The sequence below is a fragment of the Mus caroli genome, chromosome 14 (assembly GCF_900094665.2).
Source record: "Mus caroli chromosome 14, CAROLI_EIJ_v1.1, whole genome shotgun sequence".
Lineage (NCBI taxonomy): Eukaryota > Metazoa > Chordata > Mammalia > Rodentia > Muridae > Mus > Mus caroli.
The window spans coordinates 7,737,375-7,740,524 of NC_034583.1; the positions used below are offsets into that span (position 1 = coordinate 7,737,375).

A 3,150-nucleotide genomic window follows, 5' to 3' on the forward strand; every position below is an offset into this window, starting at 1 on the left:
GCGTCGTCCTGTTTCTTTCCTGTTTGTAAAACACGTGGTGAGGAGCTGAATGGGGTGATGACCCCATTCCACTTCGAAAGTCTGTAGAACTTCCGATTCAAAAAACCGAGTTCCACTCTCAGTCTCGGTCAATTAAGTCTTTACAAAGAGGGGCGGGGCCTCCGGGAAACTGACCTGGGGGGCGGGGGCGACAGACCCTTCTGAGATGCTGATTGGCTGATACGAATGTCTGTCTGCTTTTGCCTCCGCCCTACCTCCAAGCCCCTTAGCCACTGGAGGCGGTCGTTCGACGCCGGTCCTGGTGCCAAACAGGCAGGGGGCGTGCTCCGGGGGGGGCGTGCCGGAGCGCGCCCCGCCCCCGCCCCCAGCCCCGCCCCCGCCCCGCCCCCGCCCGGGCGCCGCTGCCTCCTCCGCGCCGCGTCCTCTGCCGGTCTCAGTCCTCGCGGCACGCCGTTGCCTCTTTCTCCGGGAGAACGTCCCGCGCTCGCAGCGGTCGCCGCACTCCGGGGCCAGCTCTCGGCGGCCAGCGCTCCGCACAGCGTCTCCCTCCGCGTGCCCGTCTCTGCTGCGGTCGCGGCCTCTCAGAGCTCCGGGGCGGGCCATGGAGGCAGACGGGGCTGGCGAGCAGATGAGACCGCTACTCACGCGGGTAAGGAGCGGGGAGGCCGAGGCCCGCAGACAAAGACGGCGTCGCGGCTGGGCTGCCGGCGGCCTGCGCGCCGCCGTCGCCTTTGTGTGGCGGGGGTCGCAGGGGACGGCCGGCTTCGAGCCCTCGGGGACGCCTCTCCCGAGGACGCGTGTGTCCGCCGCCGCAGTGCCCGGCTCTCAGACGCGCGGCGCCGGGAGCCGTGTTCTCCTGCCGCGTGGACGCTGCCGTCCTTCAGCCCAGGCTGCTGTTCCTGCCGCCGCCGCCGCCGCCGCCTTCAGCCTGTGGCCGGAGTCGGGACCGGCCGTCGGGGCCGGCGCTCTGTGGCGTATTGGGTCGCAGGCCCAGGAGAAGGACCGTGAGTGCAGTGTCCTCCTCCGGGCTCCATAGAAAGAGAATGGACCGAGAGAGACCCCAGTGCTCTGCGCTGCGCGTCCCCAGTCCAGCCGATCCCGCTTTCCCAGTGCAAGCAGCCTGAGTAAGGGCGGACTTGGGACGCGCGGAAACGGGACTCTCATTTAGACGGGGGAGGGGGCGGGGGGCACACCAGTGGCCCGTTCTCTAGAAACAGGAACATGTATGTGCCCTACATAAGAAACTGCCTTCTTCTTTCAAAGTCTCTGACTCAAAGGATGTGGTGGTACTAATTTTCCTCCTTCCAATTTTTACTCTGACCAGTGAAATGGGAGGGAAGGTTGCAGGGATGAATTTTCCAGTCTTTTCAAAACAAGGAAAGGGACATTTTGCCTTTTTTTTTTTTTTTTTTGGTAGAATTTTCCTTAAGGTTCCCTCGTTACTTTAAAGGTTATTGTGGAAGCCGTGGGTGGTGATCATTCATTACTTCACAGTATTCAATATAAGCTCTTTAAATATAAAGGAAAACTTGGGTCTTAAGACTGTGAAGTTCTGTAGTGGTTATGGGTTTGATGGGTCACAGTGATGAAGTACTGGGAACTCCTAAGGATTCTTTTTATGGCCTTTGAATGAACCTTCAGGACCTTCTCCAAAACTATCTGTCAAATACACTGTTGCTTGTTCTTAACCTTATTTGCACATTTTCAGCTGAACAGTAAACAGTATCAGTTTTCATAAACCTGGGTAAAAATGATATATTCTCTAACACAGTCTATTTAGGCAGAAGTCGTCATACAGAATAAGGCCATTGCCATTCATCCATCCATCCATCCATGCATGCATTCTGTGCAGTAGCTTATTGAGAATTTATTCTGTAGTGTCCAGAGTAGAAGCAGTTTTTCCCTATAGAAGCTTCATTCAGAGGGGTGTGGGTGTGTGTCTACAATAAGGGACAGGATAGGGGACAAACAGGTGGCAAGGAACTCTCATTTCTGATATTAGTACCATGATAGGAGAGTATCTAAGAGTATCTATCCTAAGTCTTTGGGAGGATAAAACTTGGCAATAATAAACTTACAGAAATTAATAATAGAAATAAGGGGCTGGAGAGATGGCTCAGTTGTTAAGAGCATTGGCTGCTCTTTCATAGGACCCAGGTTCATTTCCCAGCACCCACTTGTCAGCTTACAGCTGTTTGTAATTCCTCTTCCAGGGGAGCTACACCCTCATACAGACATACATGCAAGCCAAACAGCAATACAAAATAAATTATAATAGAGAAATAAAATTGCTTCTAGTCTGGAAGCAGCAGTGACAATAGGTTAAAATAGTGGGGGGTGTTCTGCTTTTTGGAAGGTGGAACATGCTCACTTTACTTTGGTAAGTGAAAACATAAAAATGAGATACTGTGATGTTTGTCAATTATAACTTTCTTTCTTTCTTTTTTTTTTTTTTTTTTTGAGACAGGGACCCACATCCTCCCTAAGCAGGCCTCAACCTTGCTACAATCCTTCTGTTTTAGCCACACTAGTGCTTGCATTATAGGCATGAGCCACTATGTCTAACCCTCAGTTACAACTTTTACTTCACAATAGACTGGCCTAACCAAGAGTTGACTAAAATTCATATTTATATACCACCTTAAGTTTATAATTATGCAAAAATATTTGAGTAGCCGTTACGTTGGAGGCCACTTATATTACTTTGTAGATGGAGCCCATCTCTCTCATAATTTAGTATTATGATTTCTCACTGACCATAGCATTGGAAGGCAAACTTGACCTTGCATTATCTTTTGTTTTGAGGGATTGAACTGGGTGAGGGGGAGGCTTATCTATGCTAGGCTTGTGCCATATGTCTGGCTGCAACATTTGTTTTGCATTAATAAAAATGTCACCATTGTAGGTTTGATTTGGAATTTATCAAAGTCTTATTTTTGTAATGTTGGATAAGTCGTTGTTAGTCGTGTTTTCTAAGGAGCTTTCTTTTCAGCATTTTGAGAATGTCCCATGAAAAGGTTGCTTCTCTGATTTCTTTCATTTTTTAGGCTTTCTTTTTCTCTTTTTCTTTCTTTCTTTCTTTCTTTCTTTCTTTCTTTCTTTCTTTCTTTCTTTCTTTCTCTCTCTCTCTCTCTCTCTCTCTCTCTCTCT

At 49.8% G+C, this 3,150-nt stretch overlaps 1 protein-coding gene across 5 annotated transcripts in view; it reads left to right on the forward strand.

Moving 5' to 3' along the window:
* The first annotated feature begins 399 nt into the window (after positions 1-399).
* The window catches only part of Slc4a7 (solute carrier family 4 member 7), a 91,272-nt gene continuing 88,521 nt past the window's right edge, over positions 400-3,150 (forward strand). For all 5 annotated transcript variants that reach the window (XM_021181295.2, XM_029468782.1, XM_021181294.1 and 2 more), the window contains exon 1: positions 400-649. In XM_021181295.2, the coding sequence (XP_021036954.1) occupies positions 602-649 (48 nt within the window). In that variant the 5' untranslated portion in view covers positions 400-601. The remainder of the gene's footprint in view (positions 650-3,150) is intronic.